Source organism: Panthera uncia, unplaced genomic scaffold (genome assembly GCF_023721935.1).
Source record: "Panthera uncia isolate 11264 unplaced genomic scaffold, Puncia_PCG_1.0 HiC_scaffold_1477, whole genome shotgun sequence".
Classification (NCBI taxonomy): Eukaryota; Metazoa; Chordata; class Mammalia; order Carnivora; family Felidae; genus Panthera; species Panthera uncia.
In genome coordinates, this window is record NW_026058115.1 from 34824 (window position 1) to 62518 (window position 27695).

General features: G+C 39.6%; 1 protein-coding gene and 1 pseudogene across 2 annotated transcripts; one reads left to right on the top strand and one right to left on the bottom strand.

Annotated features, from left to right (window-relative positions):
* Window positions 1-2729: 2729 nt before the first annotated feature.
* Window positions 2730-27403, bottom strand: LOC125917098 (plasma membrane ascorbate-dependent reductase CYBRD1-like). Of its 2 annotated transcripts, XM_049623362.1 has the most exons (4): window positions 26747-27403; window positions 17163-17371; window positions 3923-4077; window positions 2730-3383 (listed from the first exon to the last, which is right to left on the bottom strand). In XM_049623362.1, the coding sequence occupies exons 2-4, from the start codon at window positions 17319-17321 to the stop codon at window positions 3086-3088; spliced, it is 612 nt and encodes a 203-aa protein (XP_049479319.1). In that variant the 5' UTR covers window positions 17322-17371; window positions 26747-27403; the 3' UTR covers window positions 2730-3085. The 2 variants fall into 2 exon arrangements, with proteins under 2 accessions (XP_049479319.1, XP_049479318.1); XM_049623361.1 differs by lacking the exon at window positions 26747-27403 and having other exon boundaries at window positions 17163-17983.
* On the top strand, window positions 23263-25436 carry LOC125917099 (G protein pathway suppressor 2-like; annotated as a pseudogene).
* Window positions 27404-27695: the final 292 nt, after the last annotated feature.

Below are 27695 nucleotides of genomic sequence, written 5' to 3' on the forward strand. Positions count from 1 at the left end.
TGCACTGCAATTTTCAACTCAGCGGGGAAAAGAGCCTAATTAAAAACAAGACATTCTCTTTCTTTTGTCCTTTAGAAAATAGGAACCACTTGTCAGTATCCCTTAAAAAGTGCAATTGCTTCTTTGTCATTTGATTGTAAGGTCTGAGATGCTGTTTCTAACCAGCACGGCTTAAATGAAACCACACAAGGAATGGAAAGGAAAGTATTCTGGAGGGTGAAATCAATCTGACACAAGAAGCACAGAAAGCTGTATGCATCTGAGAACATTAATTCAAAAAGTATATTCATTTGAGTTTCTCAATAAAACCCACCCAGAGAAAAGGCTTTAGTGTTGATTTAGATGAGTGCTAAAATAAAAGCTTTTTTTTTTTTTTTCTTCCTGAAATTAGATTATGGGGTAAGCCAAGCCAGACTATCTCTGCAGATGATATAAGCTATAATTATTTGGGAAGATTTCAATCACTGTTTTGGAAATGATACCTAAGGCTTTCTTCTCCCCTTTTCTTTTTGTGGACTCTTTAATGAGATATTTTGGGGAGAGATGGCTTTAGGTAGGAAATACCAGCTTTTGAAAGATAAAGGTACAATTACCATTAGAATAAAAATCCCATTAAAAGAAGAGTCTCAGAAAGGTTTTCTAGATGTATTTTACTATGCATTGTTTTCATAAAGGTTGAGAAAGAAAGAAGTTCTTATAATATCTATAAGATTGCCCTCGCATTAGCCCATGAGAGAGAAAATAAAGGGCTGAGATGATGTGTGCTCAAAGACTTTGCAATGGAATAGAATATTCTCATGCCAAATCCATAGTTAACTTTTCACCAGTAACCTCTTCCTTGGCCTACATAAAATGGAACAGCAGCTTCGGTCATTGGGACTATCGCCTTCCCCTAAAACACTCCTGGAATTTGGGGCACCTCCTTGTAATGAAACATCCATTTATCGAAAATATGTTTGTGTGTGACAACGCAATTACTCTTCCACGTAACATCAAAATTTGTAGCGTGCTCTGTCCATATTGAATTTGACTGTGCTCACAGCGAGCCAGGCATTAGGCTGGGTACTGGGGATACTTAAGACACCATTACCAATTTTGGAAGGAGAATTAAATAGGAAGAAAACAGTGTTTTGGCAAGGGAATCTTGAATGGTTAGGCATGAAGCTTAAGGAACATGATGGAGAGAAGCTCATATTCAGTCTATGGAGGTAATTACCACTTAAATTAAAAGGAACTTTATGAAGCACCAAAAAAGTTAAGTGTGTTTGGTGTAGGGGTGTCTGCGTGGCTCAGTTGGTTAAGTGTCTGACCCTTGATCTCAGCTCAGGTCTTGATCTCAGGGTTGTGAGTTCAAGCCCCACACTGGGCTCCACGAAATGGGCAGGGAGCCTACTTAAAAAAAAAAAAAAAGTGTATTTGGTATAAACTGTAGGGTTTCCACCCACATCAAAATGCCCCACTTTAAAACTGCAGGGAAACCAAAAATCAATCCCAAAATGAAAAGCATCCTTTCAGCAAAGGCACTACTCTAGGTCTTAATTCAAGTCAGCTAGAGTCAAGACAGAGATCTCCATGCATGAAAGATGTCACCTCTGAGTCTCTCAACTCACTACCAAGAACTCAAAGCTCTAGATATCACCTAAAATTCCACCAAAATCAGGAAGGACCTTAGCTCTTGCCACCAGGAAGGGCAGACCACGAGGTGAGTCTCTCCTATCCCCAAACCCAAAGCTATACAGCAGCTAAGATCCTGAAGAAAAAAACTTGTAATTGATTCATCTTGAAAGTTACATATATTCTTGCCCAAATCTTTCTTTGTCACCAAGACACAATTTTAAGATCAAAGAGGCATTGAGGTAGGCCATGGCTTGTTGGCTGCATCAGGGTGCCATGATCTATTTCCAGGTATGGGTGGGCCTCTTTCCTTGGTTATTTGAGGAATCTGCCTTGGACAAGAGAGCCAGAAGTTAAACTTTAACAAGTCCACTGCACTCCAGCAGTGTACAAACTAGTATATAATAGAAGATACAGCATAGAGAAGTGGTTAGGGTCATGGACGAAGGAGTCAGATGGCCAAGTGACGAATCTCAGTTCTACCATTGATGAGCTGTGTGACCTTGGGGCAAGTCACTAGCCATTCTGAGCTTCAGATCTCCCATCTGTAAAATGGAGATAATAATAGTACCTACCGAGAAAAGTTTAAGGATTGAACAAGTCAATATTTATAAAGTGCTTAGAATAGTGTCTGGCAGATAGTATGTGCCACGTAAGTACTTTCTAAAATGAAAAAGGAAAGTCGGGAAAAAATGCTCTTTGAGGTTTGTAGAGCAGTTTATGCTACGTAAGCTTTCAGGGATATTCCGTTCTAATTTGGTTTGGAATCTGGGGTTATAAAATACGCCAAACCCCAGGGAGAGCTTTGGGATGAAGTGGAATTTTAGAAAAACTTCTAGGTCTGACGAGAGAAGACCTCTTTAGCTACATTTGGTTCAGTCATTGCCTCAAAATGCTCTAATATAACCCTGGTCTCTAGGGCCAGTCTGAGCTCAAACTAGTTGGGGAGAGAGCGCTGAGAAAAGGGAACCAGTTAGTTTCCTAAATTTTTTTCTGTACTCTGCTCACATTATCTGTGTAGCATAAACCCTGCCCCAGATCTAATTCTAAAGTGTTAGAACTGGACTCCCAGAATTAACAGGAAATGACAAAAGGCCAGAGATGCCACCAGCTGATGAAATTTACCAACCGAGGGACACATTTTTATTTTTTGTTTGTTTGTTTGTTTTTGAGAGACCCATTTTGATCGACTGTTTTATGCAAGGCACTGTGCTAAATGTTTTGGTCCTCAACAAGAAAGAGGTAACATAACCACAATTTATATCTGCTATTATTTACACGATCATCTCCTTTCCAATTCAGTTAAGTTCATAGGCCTCAATCAATACAAACTCTTCCAAGGAATCCTACTTTATGATTAAAATAAATATTGACTCTGTGGCCCAATCACCTTGGGGCTAGAGAGAAGAAGCGATAAACTGTAGAGCTAGTTTGTAAAAGTGAAGTGATATGGCCACATCTCTAGAACCCTTTACATGGTGGATCTCTGACCAGCCTCGTCAACGATGAAGTTTCTTTTCCTTGCTGCCACTTCATTGTTTAATTCTGAATCTGATTTGTCCACGTTGCTAAAGTTTATTGCTGAGCCTTCCACTCCCTCTTGAGCACCTCCATTTGGCTGAAGAAAGATCGAATTTGGTTCCTTAGGACGCTGCCATTGTGGTCTGGTGACTATCCAAAAAATGAGGGCCCCAAATACCACAATCAGAAGGCCCAGGGTATTTGTGAAAACACCTTCTGGTGGAGATGTACTGTACCCAGAACTAGTCCTACAAGAAAGAGAGAGTATGTCCAATTACAAATAGGGTGATGCAGCAGCGTGTCAAACAGTCTTGAATTTAAAAAAATACCCACTGGTAGAGCTTCTATGTAAATTCCCTTAAAGTTTGATATTAAAGAGAAATTTAAGTTATGCTAAAATAACTCAATGAAATAGTATGACGTTAAAAATTATAAGTATGAAAATAATGTAGTACCTGGAACACCAGTAGCACTTAAAAATTGAAAAACGGACGATACAAAATGTATATACACTATAATTACAATTAATATAAAGATATGCACATCAAAAAGATTAAGAGGGCACGTGTAACCTCAATAGTTGTAAGAGTGGTACAGTTTTTTGAACTTTTTGGTCCTTCTTCCAAGCATTATTAATGCTATACTACATGTATAATACATTTGTTAAAAATAAATTTTTAAATTGTCTATTTTTAATATTAAAAATTTTGTTACATTTTCCCCCAATGGGTAAGTATTTAACATTTTATAGCTTAAATATTACAATTAGGAAAACTATATAACTTACAGGGCAAAGAACAATTTCTCAGTCACTCCCATAAGTACCGTTGCGATCACTGTTCCAAAGATGAGCAGTCCGGAGTAAACATGTATGGGCATGACAAGTGCTCGGAGAGAAAGTGGAGCCCAAGGAAGCAGAAAGATGAAAACACCTAGGAGAAGCTAAACATCAACAAGTACAAAGGTTATCATTTAATTTTAAGAGTCAACCAATTTTAAAAGTATTATTATAAAAGCAATTGTACGCAAAATGAGAAAACCTTCATACAGAACCAAGGGCATAAGATGAAAATTTCCCCCACTCCAGTTCCACTACTCAAAGGCAACACCTATTATCACTTTCTCAAGTATCCTTCCAGAAAATTTGTATGCCTATGCAAGCATGTGTGTGTGTGTGTGTGTGTGTGTGTGTGGAGAGAGAGAAAGAGAATTTTTAAAGTATAAATGGTATCTTACTATACGTATTTGTTCTGCATCTGCATATTGCTTTTTTTCCCTTAATAATATATCTTGGAGATGGGGCACTTGGGTGGCTCAGTCGGTTAAGCGTCCGACTTCAGCTCAGGTCATGATCTCACAGTTTGTGAATTCAAGCCCTGCATTGGGCTCTGTGCTGACAGCTCAGAGCCTGGAGCCTGCCTCGATTCTGTCTCCCTATCTCTCTCTCTCTGCCCCTCCCCTGCATGTGCTCTGTCTCAAAAATAAATAAACATTTAAAAATTTTTAATAATATATCTTGGAGATCTTTTCGTATCAACATACGTGCATCTGGTTTATTCTTTTTAATGGCTAATGTTCTATTTTAAGGATGTAACATAATTTACTCAGTTTTCTATCTATGGATGTTCCTGTTTCTAGTTTTTTTCGATCATTAACAAAGCTTCAGTGAACTTCTTGTTTGTTTTTATCTATTTCCTTAAGGTTGCCAAGTAGAAAAGGAAATAAAAGATTTTCAAGTCCCTAAAACCATATATGATAGGACACATTTAGACAGTTCAATCAAAAACATTGTGTGTTAGGGTGCCTGGGTGGCTCAGTTGGTAAAGCATCTGACTTTGGCCAGGTTCTTGTGGTTCGTGAGTTTGAGCCCCACATAGGGCTCTGCGCTGACAGTGACTCTAGTCTTATATGTACAAGATTCTAGATAAACCTGAATCCAGTTACCTAAAGCCTACACAAAAGTGAGCACTGAGGGGCACCTGGGTGGCTCAGTCAGTTAAGTGTCCAACTCTTGATTTCAGCTCAGGTCATGATCTCATGGTTCACGAGTTCGAGCCCCACATCGGGCTCTGTACTGACAGCATAGAGCCTGCTTGGGATTCTCTCTCCCTCTCTCTCTGCTCCTGTCCTGCTCTCTCTCTCTCTCTCTCTCAAAATAAATAAATAAACTTAAAAAAAAAGTTACATGTTAAGAAGTTTACAATTTTGTTTTATGAGGAAAAACAGAGAGGTTATTGCCGTTTCTTTGATAATTAAATCCCTAGTGGGATGCTTCTCTGCAGAGGATAGCAAGATTCCTAAGTAATTGAAGTCTAGTGACACTTTCCATTTGTTTTGTGGCCCCACACCTCCTACCCCTTACCTATTCTCTTCTCCTCAAGAGAATAAAGATTTCTTAGTGACTGCTGAGCTACTGAATTTAAAGGGCATTTTTTCCAGGTACCTACTTTGGATCTACCCTCCCCGTCCCGCGCCCCCCCCCCCCAACAAAACAACGATGAGAAGAAGGGAGAATAGGGAGAAACACAACATCACTGTTCATCTTTCCTGAATGGGATCAAAGGACTAATGGGGGACACCAGAAGACTGAAGGCAGAATGGGTCTGAGACCCTAAAATATATTTAGTATCAGTTTCTGGGAAATGGTAATGAATGGAAGTTAATTAAAAAAAATGCATTCAATAGGCTAGTTTGCATATTTTACTGTCCACCTAATGCCACAAATGCCTGGATGTATGAGAAATGGTTCAGAGGGTCCCCTTTGGTGGTTGAGAATGTTGCTAATTCTCCTTCAGTGAAGTTTAGTGATTCTATTAGTATCAAAGCGCAAGCATCCCGATGTACAGATTGTGATTTCTATATGGAAACAGGGCTCAGGTAAATGGCCATCAAGGATTTAGCACATATATACTTCTATGTACTCATACCACATCTTTTCTGTGACTTGCCCATAGAAATATGCATTTCCCATATTTCTGCTCTCTTGACTTCATTCCTGATACTCTGTTTTCTCTCATTTCTTTCAGGATTTATCATGTGTGCCTCTTGTAATCCCGTAGGGCTCAATGAGCTAAGTAGTTGGGGTGCCAGAAATTTGCTTAGAGGACCCCAGGCAATTGAACTTCCCTTAAATGTTCATAGGCACAATTAAAGCCCAAAGGAAGTAAGCCAAAGTGTAATGATACCTCTAGATTATGGCATTACCAATGGTTTTTGTTTTTTTCTTTTTTCTGTATTTTATAAATACAGAAATGTTAAATGTTAAATGTTTTTTAACATTTTTATAAATGTTAAAATTAATGTATATTACTTTTATAACTGGAAATAAACAATAAAATTTTACTTTTACAGTTCCTGTGTTAAGTATCTGGACTTTCTCACTTAATTATTATTATTATTTGCTCACTAACAAATGTATTTTACTATGCCAGTCTTATCTCCTTTTATGAAACAAGAGTTTTTAAAAAAAGATATGTGTGAACTTCAAGACCCAACAAAAGCTTTTATTTGCAAACCGTTAATGAAACCAGGAAATATCTGCCTATCTAGCTTTTGTATTAGGTATGATTTCCTTTTTTTTTTTTTTAACTATAGAGGTGGATTTAATGAGCAATCAAGTGATTTACAGATTAATACATGGAAATCCTCTTCATTTTCCTGCTATTTCCTATACTCAATCATTCCTTCATTTAAAGTACATATTGCTGGGCCCCATCCCTCGAATTTCTGATTCAGTAGGTCTGGAATAGAACCTAAGAATCCATATTTCTGATTTCCCTGGTGATGCTAATGATGCTGTTCTAGAGGCCACACTTTGAGAAGCTCTGTATTAGGTCATTTCCAAGTTGCATTCTTCAAGTGTAAAAGCATGTTTCTTCCAGGGATTAAAACATCTAATCAGCACCAACTAGAATATGTCCACAGTTTTTTTATAGAGAGAGAGGACACACAAATGAACACTAAATTCCTCTGTCAATATTCTACATCTCCTTGCTGCACTGTCTTGCATCAAATCTACCTGGCAACATTCCAACACTGGCTCAGCCATCTTCAGGACTACCTCTGGTCTGCTAGGTGCTACTAGAGTTAAGTCACACAGCCAAGGAGACCAGCGGCACTATAAATTCATGGTTATGATGCTCACAGTTATGAGCACTTCAACACTGCTCAACAATCCTTCTACTATTGTCTGATTTATCAACTGGTCCTCCATGTTCTCTCTTCCTCAGACTAGTGGCTGTCCTGTGTGCCTCCTCACTATTAGCAGATGATTTTAGTACCATCTCATGGGAAAAACAGAGCTTCACTTTTCTGCTGCTGAACTTCAAACAAACCAAAAAAGCCAAGCCAACAATTCCTTCCTTTCTTCAATTACAATAGAGTTGGTGTTCGAGCTCCCAGCTGCGCCCTGCAACCTGCTTCCTGAAGGCATAGCTATAGATTCACTCCACTATTCACAGCCTCTCCTTCTCTACTGGTGCCACCCTGGGAGCATTTTAACATGCCCAAGCTTCTCACAATGAAAAGAAGCAAAGAAACAAAAAACCCTCAACCAAACACCCGCCTTGACTCCTATCCTTGTCCAGTTACCACCCTCTCCTTCCCTTACCCAAACCTCTTGACTGAACTATTTTCTTACCTTCCACTCCTTCCTCAATCCACTGAAATCTGGATTCTCCCTTTTAAGAAAAGGGCTCTCTAGTGTCATCAGTAACTTCCAGGTCACTAAATCCAAAGGACGGTTTTCAGACCATATTCTCCTTGCTTCTTATAGCACCTGACACTCCTCAAACCCTCTCTTCCTCCTCTAATGTTCCCTTTCTCATCCCCCCACTTGCTCATGCTTGCAAGCGACTCTCATCCCTTTACGGTTAACTTTCCAAATCTCATTAATTCCACCTTTGAAATATCTTTAGAAACCATCCATTTTGCTCACTGCTACTGCTACACCTCCAGGCCACCATCGTTTCTCATCTGAACCTCTGTAAACACCTTGCAGCTAGTCTATCTATATTTACTTCTGCCCAACCTCCAATTCATATTCCATACTCCACTCCAGGATGCCTGACCTCCTTCTTGCTTCTGAAACAAAGAAAACTGCACCCACCTACTCTTCTATTCACCTAGAATACTCTCTCCCCTTACACCACCAACCTCATGAGTTCAGGTTTTGGTCTGACTTCCTTTACCCCCCATACCATATGAGAGCTCTCCCAGAATGTTCCATACCCACCTTGTCTACCAAATACTCAAAGACCTGTCTTGTAAACTACATGAGGGCAGAGAGCATGTCTCTTTGGACCCATGCTTTTCTTATGGAACAATGCATCCCCCACAGCCTGGCAAGGAATCTCATACACAATGGGCATTTGGCTCTGTTGAATAAATGGATGGATTAATGAACAAAATTTCATTGACATAAAATGTATGCTCTCAATCATAAAGGTGCCTACGATCTAGAATAGAAATAAAAAATTCCATCTATAGGTCATAAAGGAGCCTTCCCTAAGACTTATACAATGGCTGACTTGTGTAATTCTAGTACACTAAGCCCTAGGCTGAGCATTTCCATGCATTATTTGGCTTTGAGCATGATGTTGTGAAGGATGTATCAAAAGCCTTAATTTACAGGTGAGCAAACTAAGTTCAGAAAAGTTCAATAATTTATCTTAAGGTCACGAGCTACAAATGGATGAACCTGATTCAAATTGAGGTCTCCCTGATTGCATGTCCTGTGTTCTTAAACACTACTTGCTCTCTGGATCTGAGCAAGAAGGTAGCCAGGGATCAGATTTCCTCCTGCTAAACAAAAGTCACAAAGCTGTGAAATGACCTTTCTGAGAAGCCTAGTAAGCACACAAGTAAAACAACGAAAGGTAAGAATTCGAATATTTCAGAGAGCAAAAGAGAATCTTGAGACAATTTAAAATGTTTTTAATTCACCTAAGTTTAATATTAGAAAAATCTACTGATGTAACTGACTACATTAACAGATTACAGAAGAAAAGCTTTTCTCCTAGGTTAACTGATCTCAAACCACATGCTTCTGAACCACCTGGAAGGCCTGTGAGCACATATTTCTGGGCCCCTCACCCAGAGTTTCTGATCCAACAGTTCCGAGGCAGAACCTAAGAATATAGTTTGTTTGGCCCTCAGGGGAGGGAAAGATTTCCAAACAAGTTTCCAAAACGAAATAAAAAATAATAGCCTTAAAGGGAAAGATGATTAATTTGTTTCATTAAAATGAAGAATTTCTGTTTATCAACAAATACTAACAAAAGAGAAAATTTAAGCTTCAAACTGGAAGATATAAGCAATACATATAAATGAAAAGGAATCTGACACAGAACTCCTACAAATCTTCAAGGAAAAGAAAAAAAAAACCCTCATTTTTCAAGTGGACAAAAGATATTTCTCTTTCTTAGAAAGGAAACATGAGTGATCAGTGAAATAAACATTAAAACCACAAGAAGACATCATTTTATACCCACTAGTTTGGCAATAATTAAAAGTTTGAAGACGATGCATGTTGGCAAGGATGTGGCTTATGGGTACTCTTACATGCTGCTGGCAGGAACACACTGGGATCAACCAATTTGGAAAACAGTTTGGCATTTCTTTTTTCGTCTGAGTATAATTCCACTCCTAAGTATACGCCCAGAGTAATCTTTGCATATGAGGGCCAGGAGATATGTATATGAATGTTCAATATAGTATTGTTTATAGCAGAAAACTAAAAATAGCCCAAATGTCTAATAGCAAGAGATTGGATAAATAAATTCATGGCATATTTAAACAATGGAATACAAAAGTAAAAATGAATAAACTATAGCTAAGGAATCAAGATAGTTGAATCAGTAGAATGAAAAAAAGTTGCAATAGAATACTTATATTATGATACTGTGTTTTTCAAAATTTATTAAAAAAAGCAAAACTAAACAACATATTGTTTGGGGATTCACAGTATGTAGAAAAATTGTAAAGAAAAACAGGGAATGGCAGAAAAACTTCCAGAGAATGGTTACCATTAGAAGTTGGGGTAGTTAGACAGATATGGGATTGAAGTAGAAGTGGGTGGGGGTTCTATGTTTTCTAAATTAGATTGGATAGTGGAATCCTAAGAGTTAATTTTATCATGATTCATTACTTCTAAATACATACAATATTGAGAACCCCAAAGAGCTTTTATTATATTATACATCTATTGATATTTACCATATTAGAAATTAAAGCTGAAACTTCTAAAAATATTTATTCATTTAACAATGATAATAAATTCAATACATATTTACATAAATAGCATGTCTTACGAAAAATAACTATATTATGTGAAACAAAAAACATGCCAAGTGGCATGTTTTACATATTTGCAAATCACTTTAAGTTCTGATTCAGTAGTAGATAATTGGATTCCTCTATTTGTCTCCACATTCAGGCTTATGTGATATCACATATAATGTAGTCTCTGGAAAAGGCCATGTAACACTTTTGAGAAACTGACACAAAGATAAATACCATCTTAGTATTATGAAAAGAGCTTTGAACAGAAAGAACCACCTGAAAATCTTGGTTACCACTCCCCACTCCCCGCTTCAGAGTTCTCTGGACTAGATTTTGAGAACTACTCTAAGAGGATGCCTCGGAAGCAGAGAGAAGGAATACCTCAGAGAGATGAAATGAAAGAATAAGAAAATATGTGTCAGCAAAATTTGGTGGAAGAATGTCACAAAGAAATTTCAGCTTAATTTCCAATTCAAAAGAGTAAATAAAGGATCTCTGCTTTGCAGGGGAATCATTGCTGTGATTCTGTTTTCAGGGCTGGGGTTTGGGGGTGGGGAGGGGTGGGAGGGGAGTAGGTGATCCGGGTCGGTCCAACCCCCTGTAAAAGTGCCTCTTCAAGAGAACATCTAAGACACAAGTGGACCCAAACACATTTTTACTGAGTTTAATCTATGGACTCAGGAAAGGTGGGCTCTCTACTTTTAGGGGTAGGCTCAAGGTTCTCAGCAATCCTGTCCTGACAACAGAATGAGGGAAGCAGAAGTCAGACATACAGAGAAAACAGCCTCGTGAAGAGCACACTTTGAGCCCCAGATAGTTTGTTATTTTTTTTAAATGCCCCAGAGGCTAGATTTCACAAGCAGAAAAGAATTCTATACTTGAAATGCTTTACAACCCATAGGTAAACATGAGGAAGAAAGAAGACCTTTCAGCCTTTTTTGGTTGTATTCTTTGTTGCTTACCTCCGTCCTTCCCTCCTTACTCTATTTACTGAACGCACCCGGACACTAGCTTCCCTTGGCAGGTAAATCCTGACTTTAAACAAAGGAGCTAAGCCAAACCCCAACAGTGCTAAGGTAAGAAGATATGAACCTGACATTCTCTCCCACGCTCTTCACACATTGGTAGGATTGCTTCTTGAATTGTTCTTTGAAGGGGAGGGGAGCACAAACTGACTTCACAAACTCGGGTGAACGGTCTGCACGCAGTTAAACTTGGAGACTGAAGTGCAGGCAGTCGTGACCGCATAAGCCAGCAGCAAGCCAGCGCCTGCATCCGCTCCAGGAAAGTGGAAACTTCCTGTTCTCCAACCACAAGCGGCAGCTCCAAGGATCTAGAATTCGTCTTGATTCAGAAAGAGAAACTGCTTCCCCTTTTTACTTTAAAAAAAATCGTATTTTATTTTATTTTACGTTAGAGAGAGAGCACGAGCGGGAGAGAGGGGCAGAGGTAGAGAGAGACAATCTTAAGCAGGCTCCGCGCTCTGCTCGGAGCCTGACTCGGGGCTCGATCCCACAACCTTTGGGATCATGACCTGAGCTGAAAGGAAGAGTCACTAGACTGAGCCACCCAGGCACCCCTCCCTTTTTTACTTTTAACTTAAGAAATCTGACAGAAGTATGTCTCTGTCAAAGCATATTTTTGTGGCTCATGAATTTTTGCAACTAAGAATACGGAGGCAGGAATCTTTGTAAATCATAATAAGTAGGGAGCTTAGCTCCTACCAAAAGCCTAGAATTCATTTCTTTCCACTGGGAAAGGAAATGTGCTTTCACTTAATTTCTCCCTGAGCACATCTGGGTGATCTGTTCTGTCACTTGTATGGAGAAGCAATGCAAGTAACTTGAAAATAGCTTTTATGCAGCAAAGGAATAAAGTTGGAATGTCGTCAACTTTTCCTGATAAGAAACTGTTCACCTGGTTCCTGAACAACCACAGGCACCAAGCACAACGTGAGTATTCACAATCTGTGGTGAGGGGACACCTGTCTGCTTGTTTGGTTTTAAAAATTATGTATATATGCTTTGTATATAACATAAGATTTACTTGTATTTGAAACAAAAGAGCCACAGGTTCAAGCAAGTCAAACAAGACACATTTAAAAATTTAATAAGCCCCCAAACCAATCCCACCCCCACAATTCTCCCATACCTTTTTTTACACATAAACACATACATGCTTTTTTTCTCTTTCCTTTTTTATTTTAAATGACGTTTTACTAAACATATTACTTATTCTCCAGTATTTTTTATACTGAAGAATATATCATGATTTCACTCTTGGTCAGTAGACATGGCTACATTCCTTGTAATGGCTGTATGATATCCACCATGGATTTACCAAAAATTATTTAACCATTCCCTATTGATGGATATTTAGTGGCTTCTGGTTTCCTGCTTGAATAAACAATGTTGCGCTAAAAATCCTTTTTAGGGGCACCTGGCTGGCTCAGTTGGTTGGACATCCAAATTCAGCTCAGGTCATGATCTCATAGTTCCAGCCCCGCGTCGGGCTCTGTGCTGACAGCTCAGAGCCCGGAGCCTGCTTTGAAGTGTGTGTCTCCCTCTCTCTCTGCCTGTCCCCTGCTCATGCTCTCTCCCTCTCTCTCTCACTCCCTCTCTCTCAAAAATAAATATTAAAAAAAAATTCCTTTTTAGAGTTCCTTACGTTACAGTATTTTATTTCTACTCTCTCCAAATGTGGGATTGCTAGGTTAAAGGGTAAGCATATATATATTTTTTTAATTTAGTAGATATTAACACACTACTTCCCTAAAATTTGGTGACAACACATTTTCCTGTCACTAGTGGAAAAGCAAAAGTGGAGAGCACCTTTGACCACTCACACCCTTGGCAGCAAGGAACATCACCACTGTTGTCCTGTTAGTCTTGTGGGGGAAAATGACATTTTATTGTTGTTTTATTTTCTATTTCCCTAACTTCTTAGTGAGGTTGGACATTTTATATGTTGATTGGTGATTTAAGTTTTTCTTCTGTGGCCTGCCTGTTCAAATCTTCTGTTTATTTTTCTGTGAGGTTGCCTTTTTGTCATTAATTTTTAGGAGTTTTTTTATATTACATATTAAACACATTAAGCCTTAATGTATGACATGACTATCCCCATATCCCTTTGTGCAGTTTCTGTTGACTTTGTTATGTTTTGCCCCACATAATTTTTTATTAAATTTTTTTTTCTTTTTTAATGCTTATTTATTTATTTTGAGAGAGAGAGCATGAGCAGGGGAGGGGCAGAGACAGAGGGAGAGAATCCCAAGCAGGCTCCACGCTGTCAGCACAGAGCCAGATGTGGGGCTCGATCTCACAAATAGTGAGATCATTACCTGAGCCGAAATCAAGAGTTGGACGCTTAACTAACTGAGCCACCCAGGTGCCCCCCTCCATATACTTTAAAAAAATTTTTTATATAATCAAATATGTCTTTTTTTTTCCTTTATGACTTCTGGATTTCTTGTCAACCTGTGGACTCCCCAACTTCAGATTATATAGATTATTTGCTTCTTAATTTTCTTTTTCTCTTCTCATTGGGTTTTTAGGAATCTTTTTTCCTTTGTGTTATATACAGAGTCCTTTCGCTTGTTTGTTTGGTCTCTTCCAAATGGATAACAAATTATGATGGTAACGTTTATTAAATAAGCATTCTTTCTCCACTAAATTGAAATACCAAAGTGCCGAAGAAAAAAAATCGTGTACTACTTGGACTGTTTCTGTCCTCTCTGTTCTTTCCATGACTATATTTTGTTTACTCTTGTATTAATAGCTTGTTTTGAAGGCAGGTCTCCCTTCACCTCTTTTTCAACATTTGTTTGGTTATCCTTGGATATTTGCTCTGCAAGTTTAAAACTACTATTGGGCTTAAAATTAGAATTATATTATACATAAATATAGTTGAAGAGGGAAAGATATTTCTATATTAATTGTTCTCTTTTAGTAATATGGTATCTAATTATACCATGTTTTCTGTTTTTCAATAAAATTTCATAGTATTCTACATATTCTACATATAGATTTTATACTTTCGTTGTTCAATTTATTCCTACATATTTTATATTCACATTATAAATGAATTCTACTTCTTATTCTAAGTGGTTATTTCTAGTTTACGCAAAAGTTATTGAATTATGCATGGCTATCTTCTTTTTTTTTAGTATTTTTAAATGTTTATTTATTTTTGAGGGGGGGAGGGGCAGAGAAAGAGGGAGACGTAGAATCCAAAGCAGGCTCCAGGCTCCGAGCTGTCAGCACAGAGCCTGATGTGGGGCTCGAACCCACAAACTGTTGGATCATGACCTGAGCCGAAGTTGGATGCTTAACCGACTGAGCCACCCAGGTGCCCCTGCATGGCTGTCTTAGATCCAGGCACCTTCCCAAATACTCATTACTCTAACCATCTCTGGGTTACTAGACATACATTCTATGTATTTGCTTTTGCAAACTGAAAAAAAGTCACAAATTCTCTATTACTAATACAGATTTTTTCATTATCTTGTAGCTAAAACCTCTAAAATAAATTTGAATGACCAAGGTAGCAAGCACCAATGTCTTATTAATATAATGGAAATGTCTTCAATATTTCACACTGTAAGCTGGTGTTTGCTGTTGGATGTTAGTAAAGGTGTTTATCATCGGGGCCGCCATCTTAGATGTCAAGATGTAGTACACAGTCGCTCCACATCTAAGAGGAATTTGTTTTCTCCCAGTGTGCTAGAAAAGTTTAAAGTATCCATTCCTAGAAAGTCAAAGATACAAAACAGTCTGGACCAGTGCCTTTTTTAGAGATAGATTTCAAAAGATCTTACCAATTTCATCTAATATTTTATTGTCCTGTTTAGTTTTTTTTTTTTTTTTATGTTTATTTATTTTTGAGAGAGGGACAGAGACAGAGTGTGAGCAGGAAAGGGGCAGAGAGATAGAGGGAGACACAGAATCTGAAGCAGGCTCCAGGCTCTGAGCTTTCAGCAACAGAGCCCAACGTGGGACTCGAAACCGGGAACCTGAGATCATGACCTGAGCCTAAGTCGAGCGCTTAACCGATTGAGCCACCCAGGTGCCCCAATCCTGTTTAGGTTTTCTAATTCCTCTTGGATCAAATCTGGTAGTCTATATTTGGCAAGGAAAGAATCCTTATTTCTTAAAGATTTTTAAGTATATTATGATATATTAAAATTTAACAATCTGTCCTAATTTTAAAATAATATCTGTATCTATGATTAATTTTTTTCTTATTCTGAAGGTTGTATATTTTGTTTTTTCTCAGGTTTGCAATGGTTTATCTCTTTTATTTTATTTTTTTTTAAAGAACCAGCTTTTCATTTCATTTATAATTTCTTCTATTTTTTATTCACTTCAGTTTCTTACTTCTATATTCACAGAAAAGTGAAGTTCACATTGATATCCCAATTAGATAGCTGGCTATATACTGTCCTAAGGAAGGGAAGTGAATTGCTGTAGTTCACAAAGATTTTTCAACAAAATGGTTACCACCAAAAAGATTTTAGAAATTCACCTTTTACTTTAGTGTCCTAGAATAGCCAAATCCTTATCACACTCCATTAACTTTTGTTCATATACACTGCTCTCAAATGTATGTGTTTTTAATAAGTGAAGAAAAGACAGGGGAAAACTAAACTAATCCCTGAGCCTTCAAAATCTAACAAAGAAGTAAAATTCATGTCTTCACTCATAAAGTTAGGAAATAGAAATGACAGGACCACCTGGGTGGCTCAGTCAGTTAAGCACCCGACTCTTGATTTTGGTTCAGGTCATGAGTCCGGCATCAGGTTCTGTGCTGACAATGTGGAGCCTGCTTGAGATTCTCTCTCTCCATTTCTCTCTCTACCCCCTCTCCCTCTCTCTCTTTCACTCTCATAAATAAGTAAATAAATAAATAAATAAACTTAAAAAAAAAAAAGGAGGGGCGCCTGGGTGGCTCAGTTGGTTAAGCGCCCAACTTTTGCTCAGGTCATGATCTCACAGTTTGTGAGTTCGAGCCCTGCACTGGGCTCCGTGCTGATAGCATGGAGCTCACTTTGGATCCTCTAATTCTTTCTCTGTCCCTCCTCTGCTCATGTGTGTACACTCTCTCTCAAAAGTAAATAAACATGAAAATAAACTTTTATAAAACAAAAAAGAAAAGAAAAATGATAGAGGAATATGGGAATGACATCTTGCCTATGCTTGTTTATTCAGCACATGGAACTTGAAGTCCAGATAATGGCAGTCTAGGTGTTATGGAGACAGTAATTTCCCTACATAGATATGTCTATATTTAAAATCTCATGCTCAGGGTGCCTGGATAGCTCAGTTGGTTGAGTGTCCAGCTTCAGCTCAGGTCATGATCTCACAGTTTGTGAGTTCGAGCCCCGCATTGGGCTCTGTGCTGACAGCTCAGAGCCTGGAGCCTGTTTCGGATTCTGTGTCTCCCTCTCTCTCTGCTCCTCCCCGACTCGTGCTCTCTCTCTCTCTCTCTCTCTCTCTCTCTCTCTCTCTTCCAAAAATAAATAAACATTAAAAAAATTTTTTTTTAATCTCATGCTCAAGCTTAAAGACTGAATTCTGCAGTTCTGGTGGCCCTTCAGGGAAGAATACTTACAATGGAAACAAAATGGAATAGGGCCTAAAGGGAATGAGAAGATTATTTCCAAGAAATATGAATGTGTAGAAAACATCTGCAGTATCTGAACTGTTTTGCTTTTCATATCATGCTTACAAATACACTGAGACATTGACCTGTAAGATGTAGAGTATGACGACCGTCAGTCCGACCCAGCTGTGTAGACTGTACATGTTGGGGATATTCTTGGCATTGTGGAAATCAAAAACAGCCACCAGAGAGATAATTGCAAGAATGGCAGCAACAGCGTGTAAACCTGCATGGATGGATTTCATCAGGAGCTTGCTGCATTTCCAGGTCCATGGCAGTCTGTATACGATGATGGCTAGAAAGAAGCAAAAGGGGACAGAACGTGGCATTGTTGTTTTTAATTAACACAAGTTGAACAGTTTGACGCGCTGAACACTCCCTTCCATGAAACCCTTTTCACCTGGCTTCTGCTTCTCCCCTCTTCCCTGCCTCTCAGGGGTTCATTCTTGGGCTCTTTTGCCGGCATCTTCTTTATTTCCGACTTATGAACAAACTCTGGTGGCTCTCAGGGTCAATTCTAAGACTTTTTCCTCCCTCTACACTCTCTGTGGGTGATCTCATTCACTCCTTCACTGAGATGCTACCTACATGGCAGGGACTCCCAAATTCTCACCTCCAGTTCATACCTTTTTAAAGTAGGCTCCATGCCCAGCATGGAGGCCAACATGGGGCTTGAACTCACAACGCCGAGATCAAGACCTGAGCTGAGATCAAGAGTCAGACGCTTAACCAACTGAGCCACCCAGGAGCCCCTTAAGCCCAGAACTTTCTTCTTACCTCCAGACCCACAAAATCCAACAGCTTCTTTACATCTCTATAGAGATGCCTCCAAATATCTCAAACTCAACACATCCAAAACTAAATTATTAATCTTATGACCTGGTTTCTTCATATAGTCATAGTTTGATAAGAAAAGACAGACTAAGGAATATATATATATATATATATGCACAAAGATTTAACCGAACAAAAGAGTATATCCACATATTTTACAAAAAGGTATATACAAATATAGATAAACATAAGAAAGATGTCAATTTCACTAGTCAACAGAGAAATGCAAATTAAAATCAAATGAGAATATGTCTACCACATATCTGAATGGCTAAACATGAAAAATGCCAAGTATTGCAGAGGATGTAAAGCAATCACAGCTCTCATGTTCTGCTGATGGGAGTTTAAATGGGAACGAACACTGTGGCAAAGTAGCAGTATTCACTCAAGCTAAACTTATGCATAACTTATGATCCAGCAATTCTACTCCTGGGTATATGCCCCAAAGGAATATGTACATATGTTCACCAAAAGACATGCACTAGAATATTGTTAGCATCACTATTTGTAGTGGCCCCAAACTAGAAACTCCCCAAATGCCCATCATTAATAGAATGAATAAATAAACTGTGATATATTTACACCGTGGAATAATATACAGCAAAGAGAATGAATGATCTATAACTAGAACATCACCCAATGATATGGATCAACCTATAATGTGGGTGCCAAGAAACCAGACATAAACAGTTATAGACTGTAAGGATTCAATTTATACGAACTATAAAAACAGGCAAAACTCATCTCTGCAATAAGAAAAGTCAGGATAATGGTTGCCCTTGTGAGGAAGTGGTATAGTAACTGAAAAGGAACATGCAAGAGATTTCTAGCTTTCTGCTAATGTTCTGTTCCTCAGTCTGAATGCTGGTTACATAGGTGTTCACGGAGGGAAGATTTCACCAAGCTACACACCATATGTACATTTTTCTGCATGTAGATTAAACTTCAACAAAAACATTTTTGAATAACATTTTTTTAAATGTGCTGGTTTAAGCAATAGATTACATAGCCACGTTAAGCAGCCTGCAATTTTTGTTCTGAAGGCAATATCCTGCCCCTACCCACCCTCATTCTCACCCCTCCAGTCCATGTCAGGAAAACTTTAGAGGTCTGAAAATGTATGACAGGTGGATAAAGTCTGAAGAATACTTCCTCTGGAAGGTGGATTCCATTATAACAGCAGTGTATATTGTTTAGTTCCAGCACGAAAAAAAAAAAAAAAGCATATTCCCACTACAGACGTTTATAATTCAAATATATAGAACTTCATAGGATCACAGAAATTTATGGCATTATCTAGTCCATTCAGTCACAAATGCATAAACCTACAAAGACAGATGTGGGTTCAGCCTCTTTAAAGCCTACAGCAAAAGATGTCAATCTTCGTATTCGTTGGTTCCATTCCTTAACACTTGACAGCCCTCACCATTAAGACAGTCTTCTTTTTATCTAGTCCAAACTCTGAAGGATTGCTACTTACTAATTTTAGTGCATATATGGATACCTTATAAATGTTGATCGATTATATTTTCTCGAGGACATGGAGACTTTTTGGATAATCATTTCTATATTCAATGAATCTTTTCAAGCCATTTAGTGCAACCAGGTATACCAGTTGACCCTTAAACAACGTTAGGGGCAATGATCCCAACTAAGTTGAAAATCCACATATAACTTGATTCTCCCAAAACTTCACTACTAATAGCCTACTGTTCACTGGAAACCTTACTGATAACATAAACAGTTGATTAACACATATTTTGTATATGCATTATATACTGTATTCTTAGAATGAAGTAAGCTAGAGAAAAGAAAATGTTAAGAAAATCATAAGGACAATACATTTACAGTACTGTTGTGTGTTTATCCAAAAAAAAAAATCCACCCGTAAGTGGACCTGCACAGTTCAAACCCATGTTGTTCAAGAGTCAACTGTACTTTTAAAATCTAGCTCAATGTCCCTTCTCATCCTTACTTCATCCTCTCTGAAGGAAGGAATGCATTTTGCTGTTTCTCCTTGTATCCTGAGCCTAGAACAGCCCTGGGCTCAAAGCATGTAGCTCCATAAGTATGATTTTTAACTCTTATTTTGAGATAATTGTAGATTTACATGCAGTTGTAAGAAATAATACAGACAGATCCCATCTACTCCTCACACAGCTGATAACATCTGACATAACCATAGTACAACATCACAACTAAGAAACAGACATCAATATAATCCACTGACCTAATTCAGATTTCACTAATTTTATTTGTGTGTGTGACTTTTGAGTGTTTTTTAAATAAATGTAAGATACTCTCTTCAGGCTGATCAAAGTCTAGAAGTCAAACTGAAGTCAACTCAGACACATGGTTTCCCCTCCTTATGCTTTTTCTCCTTGGAATTAGTGGATATACATATCCCTATGTACATGTGATTCTCAAGTTTTCATATAAATCATATGAAACATATATGATTCTCAAGTTTTCAAGGAAAGCAAATGTCTCTTTACCCATGACTTTGTGACCTTTCATCTACACAGTGGAGCCTTTTGCAATCTGTGTGATCAGGCATTAGTAAAATAAAAATGTGGATAATATGAAAATCTAATAATACATCTCACCCTCTTCTGGGTTAACATGATTTATTACACACACACACACACACACACACACACACACACACACCTGAACCCTTACACACCATGCTAAGTGCTCTATATGTTTACATCATAATTTTTACCTCAACTCTGTGAAAAAGGTATGATTACTATTACCATTATACAGAGGAGAAAGCTAAGGCAGAGAGATGTTAAGTAGCTTGCTTAATCTCAATTCGCATTTTAAAAATAATTATTATTGTTGCTATCATCCTCATCATCCTATCATCCAGGCACTGCCCTTATCTTAGATGAGGGAACTTGAACATCTATGTATGAAAAGGAAATACGTGGACTATGTTTGCTTGAAAAGCAAATTATGAACAATAAATCACAACAGCTTTTTCTCCCCGGTCTGGATCCTGTTGTGTCAAAAATTTCCAAAATCAGAACTAACCTCTGATATTAGAAGTCAGGAGTAATTATCATGACTGAGAGAATTTACAATGGTTACCAGGAAGATTCTTGGGTGCCTGGGATGTTGTTTCACCATCCAGGTACGTTAGTGTGTTCATGTTATAAAAACATGTAACTTATGATTTAGGTACTTCTCTGCATGTGTGTGGTTCTTCAATAAAACACTTGCCTAAAAAAAATGTTCAGTGAAGAATTTTTACTCTTCTAAATACTACAGGCATCATAGAGGAATGTGTTGAATTTCCTTAAAACTAAAATCTTCGCTCCTTGAGTGTTAAAACTGGATTTTTGAACCTTGCACATTTACTCAAATGCTTTGAGACTGGTTGCACACAAGCTTTCCTTCTCCAGCAGTAGCATGAATGGACACAATGTAATCTTTTATTGATGATTTGGGGTTACCAATAAAACATACTGTCCTATTACCAGTGGAGAAAATCCTAAGGGGCTTCTAGAGCTGGAGAGGTGCTTCCCTCCCATCCGCATGAGCCCAGGCAGTTACGATGTTTCAGCCCCTGGGTCTAGTTTAGAGTTCTTCAATCTCCTCTTTTAGTTTCTTGCTTAGGTTAGGGTGCTTACCCTCTTCCATCATCCTGTATAATCTTTTATTCCTACCACCTTTGAGTTCTAGTTTATACCTTTTTATGTTGACAAAAATCAGAACCTCTGTTAAATCAGGGTGATGGATACATGGGGATGTTATGTTACTTTCCGTATGACTGAAAGAATTCTTACTATTTTTCAAGTTAAAACAATATTTTTGTAAGTTCACAAACCCAAAAGCGAATTAATCTCAGCCACTAAGTCGGCAGCCCTCGGAAACTGGAGGGGGCTCTCATGTGAGTGAGGCCTGGAGTTTCTGCCTCTCTTGGGTATGTGGAAATTCTGCCAAATGTAAATAGTTGACTACCATTCAGAGTGTTCTTTAGATAAATGAAGGATAACTGCAAAATGTTACATTTGCATAAAGTGTTTACATGTTTTTAAAGATGTATAAATAACAAAAATACGGTGGACTCCCAGAGAAAAGGGCAATCTTAACAAAGCAAACCACATTTCTTAAACAAGAAGCTACTCTCAACAGCTATAAAAACTGCCTGGAGAGCAGAATTTAAATATTTCTTGCTTTTCTGGCTTGGCATTTGCCTAGACACCATTCCTGAGGTTCAGTGAGAAGGAAGAAAAACGTCTCATAAGCCCATGAGGAGGGGAAACGGCATCAAACGGCTACTTGTAACTGAAACAAGGGTTTTCTGTTAGAGGCCTGAGTTGGCAAGACCATATCCTCGCAGAAAACGAAGGGAAACATGAACACATATATATGTGAGAAATACATTTTAAATCTTCTTTAGAAGAAAAATTATTGGTAGTGGAACACACCAGGAAGAAAGAAGAAAGAAAAGAGAAAAGAAGGCAAAGAAGGGAAAAGGAAATCAACACCTGTGTATAATTATTTCGCGGACAAATGAAGGCGAAAATATAGTAACTTGAACTGAATTTAATTAGAAAATTTCTCAGCTCCTAGCTGCATGATCAATTCAGGAATGTGTGAAAATATACATTCTCTAAGATGTAATCTCTGGTTTGACACCAGCTTTCCATCCATAAACTATCTATAGGCAATACAAATTTTAGATCTGTCAAAGCGTGTGTGAAGAGAGAGGAACTTGGAGGGAGAAATGTCCCCAAACATAGAAAACAATTTGCCTCTAGTTCTTCCGTGTTTAAATCTTGTGATTCATGAAGGTAGGGGCGTGTCTACTTTGTTCAGTGTCATATCTCAGCAGTTAGCACACAGCCTGGTACATAGTAGGACTTCATTAAGTGTTTGTTGAATAAATAAATTTTTTAAAGTACAGTAGGGGCGCCTGGGTGGCTCAGTCAGTTACCCATCTGTCTTGGGCTCAGGTCATGATCTCACAGTATGTGGGTTCAAGCCCCACATCCGGCTTTGTGCTGGCAGCTCAGAGCCTGGAGCCTGCTTCAGATTCTGTGTCTCCCTCTGCCCCTCCCCAACGTGTGCTCTCTCTCTCTCTCAAAAATAAACAAACACTTAAAAATAAAAAAATTAAAAAGTACAGTAATTCATTGTTTCCCAGCAAATGAGCAGATCCTCTTTGAAAATGCACAAATCAAAAACTCAAGACAATCTGTACTGCTGATCCAAGTGTAAGACCAAGTGGTCCTTTCAAGCAAGTAGAAGGTAGTCTACACCTGGGCCCACTTAACAGGTTGACGTATGCTTTAAATGAACCCCCAAATAAAATAGGAGTAATTGTTTGAAGTACAGTGGAATTTTAAAACACTTATAAATTCTATGTAAATATGGCGTATGCGTTACACTTTCCTTAACCCTTTGAATGAAGTATTATCTTGACATCCTTGGTATACACTCAGAGCAGGATTTACTAATTTCCCCATGCACCCAAGAATGTACCAGACTCTATGCAAAGATCTCCAGTTTAAACGTAAAAGCAGAGAATCCTTTAAAATAATCTTCTTGGAAAGATTCCTCCGGTAGCTGTCAAAGAGAACCTGAGCTTTGAAGCACGAATGCCTGAAACCCTGGCCCGCTAGAGCTGCGCTTAGCTGAGCACCGGAGGCTGGACAGGCGGGGGTGGGCACGTGACCCGGGCTGCGGCGGGCTTCCGCCTGGGCGGCCCTGGCGCACCCCCCCAACCCCCTACCCGGGCGCCCGCCTCCGCGTAGGCCCAGTCCGAGGTCTGGCAGTCAGTGGTAGAGCCGGGCACCCCCGGCCCCAGCGTCCTCAAAAGCACCATGCCTGCGCTCCTGGAGTGCCCCAAGCTTTCCAACGCTGTGGCCGGGTGTTGCACCAGCACACAAAATGGAGCGGGAGCGCAAGCGGCCAGCGGAGTAAGAAGAGGTGGACAAGACGATGGAACAGAAGATGAAGGAAGAGCAGGGAGAAGGGAGAAAAAGGACACGGCATGTTGCATCCACAGGGCTCCTGAAACAATGCTATGGGCACCAGTGACAGTCACAACAAAGTTTATTACAATGAGAGGCAAGGCCGACCGATAGGGACCAACACTCTTGATAAGAGTGCGGCCCCAAACAGCCAGGGTACAGAGTTTCTATAACCGATCACATCGTTTTATCATCACCTGGGAACAGAACAAAGAAACATTTTCCAGATGAGTTAGAAACAGTTTCCAGATGAGTTAGAAACAGTTGCCTAACGAGGTATTTATTTTAGACTTTCTGCCTCTAAGTTGCAACCAGTGGATCTCCTTGACCCTGCCTCTGATGCTCTTTTCTTTGAATTTTTGTTTCCTTAATTGGTGAAGCCTAATTTACAAGAGTATGAGGCGTAGTTTACAAGAGCAAAGCAAGGCTGTTATCTCTTAACCTTCAGTGTCAACACAAAGCTGTTATTTTTCAAGCTAAGCGTTAGCCGTACACTACAATTTAACCCTTACAGGCAGAGAGAATGTCGCTAGAGGAGAGCAAGGAACAAATCCTGAAGTTGCAGGAGAAGCTTGGGGCCCTACAGGAAGAGAAGCACCAGCTCAAGAAAGTTTTACCTGAGGGTGAGAAACGGAGGCTTAGGGAGCACAGTGACCTGACCAGGCTGACGTCAGCTGCGCAACAGCAGAGCCTGATTGTTCACACAGGCACACAGGAGCTCCCCTCCTCAGCATGCAGAAGAGCCCCGGAGGACACAGTCGCCCAGGCACCCTCATAGTGGCTGCTGGCAAGGCCAAACAGATGTTCCCACCCCAAGTACTTACAACCCTGCAGGAGGTGGGCTCAGCAGCAGCTTTCGCAGGGACCGCAGAGGTCGAATACCAAGGCTGTGCTTACGGGACCGCCCACCTCGCTGTGGACCCCCTTAGCCGGCCCTAGGCTGCGCTCAGAACACCTTCGGCGTTTCCGGCAGTGCGGTACCTGTCACGGCCACAGCCCTGTGCAGTGCACAGCCACCGTCAGCCCACCCAGATAGGGTTCCTCCAGCCTGGTGGTGACCTGGCCTGACAAAAGCCCTTGCAAAAGCAGAGGCAACATACTAACCAATGGACTTATTTTCTGACTCTTCCTCCCTGCACCGCATGCACCCCCAAGCTCTGCGTCCAGCCCCTGCCCTCTTTGCCTCTCCCCAGCTCCCTGTGCAGATGCAACTGGCAGGAGAGTCGGGCTTTGTAGCTACCAGCCAGCCTGGCCCTCGGCTCCATCTTCATCCAGCACAGCCAGAATTCGCCATTCTACCACAAGTGACCATCAGACTTTTGTCTTCAACCTCACCCCCACTCCCTGCCATGGGTGAGGGTCCCCAGTGTGTCCCAGTCCAAAAAAATCTACCTGCCGCTGCAAAAAAAAAAAAAAAAAAAAAAAGAATCTGAGCTTTGGAACATGCCTGTGTATTCAAACCGTCTCGACCTTTAGAGAGTCAAAATGTAGGAAGTGATTTGGATGATTTGGTAGATTTGTTTAGTATCTTGGCACTGAAGCATCTCTTTAAAGTGACTGAAATCATCACACAGGTGGCTACCTGGTATCGAAGAGTGTGTGAAGAGAGGAAAATTCAATTAATTGCTAGATATTTAAATACCCAGAAACTCTGCATTGTAGAAACATAAGCTATATTTTCTTATGCTTCACATCGATATTATGTAACAAATTAGAAATAGTACTGGCTCTGATATCACCTCTTTGACCCTAGTCAGACAATCTCTAAACTTAGGAGCTGAACGTCAAATCTTATCCAGCTCTAAATATCTAGGGCTCAGGTTTTCTAGAAGAAAACTGTAACTCAGCTTAACAAACTTAAATGGGAACAGCTTGTAGACAGGGCTACATTTTACTTATTTGTTTTACACAGTGTCTGGCATGCAGTAAGTGTTTAATAAATGTATGCTAATTAAATAGGATGATATATGAAAACTGGATGAATGAACAAACTTAGAAAAGTACAGCCAAAGTCTGTACAGTTCTTTCAAAGCCTATTTTTACCTTTTAAGAAAGTTTCTCCTGGAAGAAAAAAAAAGTTATAAAAAAAACATTTCTGGTCTATTTTCTCAACAGAGAAGATTATTCTTTTTAAGGGAAAAATTTAAATCCCACAAAGTCAAGACAGAAAGTCACTTGTAAACTGGGAGGTATGGAGTGGATTTGGTCCGTAGATGTGTTTTGTTTGATCAGCACAATATTTGGGGGGTTTTGTTTTGGCTTTGTGGCTGGTTTACTTTTAGACTGAACCAGTTTTTTAAAATCTGTATTCTCCTGGATAATGGGAAGCTCTAGCCACTCGGGGCTGGCATCCCCATAGAGCCACAATCTGCTGCAGCTAAGAGGTTTCCTATTTTGTCAAAAGTAGACACTCTCCAGTTCTTTACAGTCCTCCCTCCACCCTCAACACGCACACACAGAAGGCATTTCCCTTCAGCTGTATGAAGATCTGACCTTTCGTTAATGGTCTTAGTTAACAGATAAAGTAGCTTCACACTAATGTTATTAGGAAACATTGCTCACAATAAAATGACCCCCTGATTGGTAAACTGTGTCTAGACTGGGAAAAGTAATGAAAAATCTATAAATACCTGATAAGAATGCCAAACTCTGGGCTTCCCAGAGTGCAATGATAACTGTTATACCCTATGTTGCTTTCCTAGGGCTATCATAACAAATTACCAAAAACTGAGTGGCTTCCAGTAACAATAAATGTATTCTCTCATCGTTCTGAAGGCCAGAAGCCCAAAATCATGGTGTTGGCTGGACTAGTTCCTTCTGGAGGCTCTGAGGGAGAATCCAGTCCATACCTCTCTCCTAGCTTCTGAAGGCTGCTGGCAACTCATGGTGTTGCTTGGCTTGTTGACACATCATTCCAATCTCTGCCTCCATCTTCATATTGCCTTCCCCTCTCTGTGTCTGTGTCTCCAATCTTCTCCCTCCTGAGGACACAAGTCATTGGATTTAGGGCCCACTCTAAATCAGGATGATCTCATCTTGAGACCCATAACTTTACTTCTGTAAAGACACTATGGTCACATCCACAGGTCCTTAAGAATAGGACTTGGACATATCTTTTTGGGGGACACTGTTCAACTCACTATATATCCCCTGCAGGAACACTGGAAGCCAGATCTATAGAGTATTGCAAGAGATACTGGCTGCTTTGGGGCATGGAGACCTAAAGCTCTGATCCCACCAATGCAGATCTCATCTCCTGGTGAATAAACTGTCACCTGCAGAGAGGCTAGTTTATGGGGGGATATATGGTTGCTACAGGAACCACTGCAGGAAAGGATGCCTGTTTGGGGCACCTGGGTGGCTCCGTTGGTTAAGCACCAGACTCTTGCTTTCCGCTCAGGTCATGATCTCATGGTTCATGGGATCGAGCCCCACATCAGGCTCTGCACTGACAGTTCAGAGCCTGTTTGGGATTCTCTCTCTCTCCCTCTCTCTCTGCCCCTCCCCAAACACACTCTCTCTCTCCCTCTCAAGATAAATAAATATTTTTTTTAATCACTCAAAAAAAAAGAAAGAAAAGAAAAGAAAAAGGATACCCGATGCGGTCACGCTAGCAAGCTCTGGTTCCTATCCTACATCCTCCTAAGTGGGCTGGTGCCCAGTGTGGTCTTGGCAGTCTTGTGTGTCTGAATGTTTAGTTGAACACAGAAAGACATTCTCGTGGGTGCTACACACCTAATCCACTTCACATATTTACTTTATAAACCATCCTTGTAGGTATGGCCCCTGGTTTAGAGG